The sequence below is a fragment of the Gossypium raimondii genome, chromosome 9 (assembly GCF_025698545.1).
Source record: "Gossypium raimondii isolate GPD5lz chromosome 9, ASM2569854v1, whole genome shotgun sequence".
NCBI classification, from domain to species: Eukaryota; Viridiplantae; Streptophyta; class Magnoliopsida; order Malvales; family Malvaceae; genus Gossypium; species Gossypium raimondii.
Window position 1 is genome coordinate 13,155,668 of NC_068573.1, and position 3,162 is coordinate 13,158,829.

A 3,162-nucleotide genomic window follows, 5' to 3' on the forward strand; every position below is an offset into this window, starting at 1 on the left:
AATATAAAATAATATGAAGATGAAGAAGAAAATGCCGCCGAAAACACGGGAAAAAAATCTCCGACCAAACTGTAATCACCACCTGCTTGTCACACTCCCTATTGTGATCACCACAGTTAAATACTAGATAAATAAAAAAGGTCAAAAGTACAACATCCGTCAACACGCACGAGCCTGACCACGGGCAGCAATAACGACTTTCCAACCAATCATTTATTTACACGTCCCCAATATATTACATTTTCGGACACTCTTCTTCTAATTTATTTTTAAGCTTTCAATTATTATGTAGTCCTACTATTTTTATTTTCCTAACTCGTGCTTTCCTTGAATATTGGTTTCGGAAAACCTATTTTTATTTTTATTTATTTTCAATTTTGTACAGTATCATACAAAAAGAATAATAAAAGTTGCCCTTTTGGAAATTCTGAGTTCTGGGATTTCTGAGCTAATCAATTTCTTTTTTGAAAAAGTTTGGTTTTCTTCTTTGGTGCTTGTGTGGTTTTTCAGCTTGGAGAAATTTGGTTTTCTTTTTTCTTGAGAAATGGATGATGAATATGCTAAGCTTATCAGAAGGGTAAACCAACCCAGGTAATTTTTTCTCCTTTTTTTCTTTGAGAGATTTTCGTTTGAATTTATTGGTTAGATTTTTTGAGTTCTTTTCCCCCCCTGCTGTTTTGGATGAAGAAATTGAAGAAGATTAGAGTTTGTTCATATATTTTTTCATAAAAAACTGAAGCAAATTTGGCATGTCGTATTCTTGTCTCTTTATTGCTTTTAATTTGAGATGTATGGTTTTTGTTGTTGCAGAGTGGTGATTGACAATAATGCTTGTGAGGATGCCACAGTTATCCAGGTAAAAAGCCTAATTAGCTTGAATTATGATATGTGGGTAACTAGTTCCTTATATTTGGATATTGGGGAACTTTCTCTTCAGGTTGACAGTGTCAACAAACATGGGATTCTCCTGGAAGTAGTTCAAGTGCTTACTGATATGAATCTTACAATAAGAAAAGCATACATAGCATCTGATGGAGGATGGTTTATGGATGGTAAAACTTTTCCCTTAAAAACACTCTTCAATTTATACTCAACATACACTGATTTCTTTTAGTATTGTTGCTCATGTTTCAGTTTTCAATGTTGTTGACAATGATGGCAACAAAATCAGAGATAAAGAAATTATTGACTATATTCAAAGGGTAAGAAATAAGAACCTACCTCATGTTACTCTTTTGGCCTTACAGATTTTTAACTATTTTTCACCTTAAATTTTAATTTTTTACAGAGAATCGAAACTAGTGCGGGCTTTGTACCATCACAGAGAGGCTCCGTAGGTGTAATGCCATCAGAAGAGCATACATCAATTGAACTTGCAGGGACTGATAGGCCTGGTTTATTATCTGAAGTATGTGCAGTCCTGGCGGACCTGCGTTGCAACGTTGTAAATGCCGAGATTTGGACCCATAACACCCGTGCTGCAGCTGTAGTTCATGTGACAGATGATTCGACAGGCTGCGCAATCACCGACCCAAAACGTCTCTTGATGATAAAGGACTTGCTTTGTAATGTTCTCAAAGGAAATGATGACTTGAAAACAGCAAAAACAATGCTCTCAGCTCCCGGTGTCATGCATAGGGAGCGAAGGTTGCATCAAATCATGTTTGCAGATAGGGACTACGAAAGGGTGGAAAAAACTGGAGTCAGGGCTGTCGAAGAGAGGAGCTCGAAACCCCAAGTTAATCTGTTGAATATTGAGAAAGATTACACTGTTATTACCATGAGGGCAAAAGATAGGCCAAAACTACTGTTTGATATTATCTGCACTCTTACAGATATGCAATATGTTGTTTTTCATGGAATGGTCAACACAACGAGGATGGACGCTAATCAGGTGAGATAGTTCTTTTACCATTTTAATGTGATGGCAGTCCTATCAGCCACTGATATATATATATATATATATATATTGATCAACTTGCTGATGCAATATTGAAGCAATTGGTGTAAGATGAAGCTGACATTGTAATCCATTTTGTGTTGGAATTCTACTCAGTTGAGCACAAGTTGATATGCTTAGAATTGTAGATTCGACAGTGTTAATGGCATCAGCTTTTTTGTCTTTGTAGGAATTTTATATCCGACATGTAGACGGGCTCCCGATCAGTTCAGAAGCAGAGCGTGTCCGTGTTATACAATGTCTTGAAGCAGCCATCGAGAGGAGAGCATCTGAGGTATAGGAAACCATCTCCCTGTCACCTTACACAAGAAGAAACTTTTGATTATGACAATCTGAACATAGTGTCCTTGATGTTATACCCTGCAACATTTCATGTTACAGGGGCTGGAGCTAGAATTGTGCACAGAAGACAGGCTTGGACTACTGTCCGATATTACCCGGATTTTCCGGGAAAACAGCTTGTGTATCAAGAGAGCATTAATCTCGACGAAAGGTGGTAAGGCCAAGGACACCTTCTATGTCACAGATATGACTGGAAATCCGGTCGATCCCAAGATTATTGATTCAATCTGTCGACAGATAGGCCGGAGTGCGCTGCAGGTGAAACATAATAGATCAAGTCTTGCACCAAAACCACCTCATCAAGAGACAACAATGAGTTATTTGTTCGGGAACTTGTTCAAAGCACGTACTTTTCAGAATTTCAAGCTAATCAGATCTTACTCATGATTTCTATCCCTGTATAGTCTTCCTCTATTGGATGAAGATATGAAGTCAAAAGATATAGATGGGGAGCAAGACAAGTCTCCCTTGCATAGTTACCAATATACTGATACAGTGAAAGTTACTGGTGGTGGTTGTGTATCTTTCATTATATCACTTGTAAGTAACATCTGTACAAAATGAATGTTTGCATGGATTGCTCATAAGATGCAAGTTTGTATAGAAAGTAGACTAGGTGAATAAGAAAAACAAAATAAGTTTCTTCTGGATCTTATTGTGTACATTAATTAAGCGTTGTTTTTATTTTTGTACCCTTGAAATGATTTCAGGGAAAAAACACATAATAAAATTTGATTTTACAAATTTGCATTAAGTCGTCCCAAGCAAAGAGAATGAATGCACAATCTCAAATTTGGGTGCTCTCAGTTAGGACAACTTATTTAGGGTTTTTAATGAAGAAGGAAGAAAAGGATTGAAAA

The 3,162-nt window shown here is 36.8% G+C and overlaps 1 protein-coding gene across 2 annotated transcripts; it reads left to right on the forward strand.

Moving 5' to 3' along the window:
* The first annotated feature begins 314 nt into the window (after positions 1-314).
* On the forward strand, positions 315-3,046 carry LOC105798471 (ACT domain-containing protein ACR6). Of its 2 annotated transcripts, XM_012628542.2 has the most exons (7): positions 315-591; positions 811-856; positions 938-1,052; positions 1,135-1,202; positions 1,289-1,894; positions 2,130-2,234; positions 2,342-3,046. In XM_012628542.2, the coding sequence occupies exons 1-7, from the start codon at positions 545-547 to the stop codon at positions 2,687-2,689; spliced, it is 1,335 nt and encodes a 444-aa protein (XP_012483996.1). In that variant the 5' UTR covers positions 315-544; the 3' UTR covers positions 2,690-3,046. The 2 variants fall into 2 exon arrangements, with proteins under 2 accessions (XP_012483996.1, XP_012483997.1); XM_012628543.2 differs by lacking the exon at positions 315-591 and having other exon boundaries at positions 1,115-1,202.
* Positions 3,047-3,162: the final 116 nt, after the last annotated feature.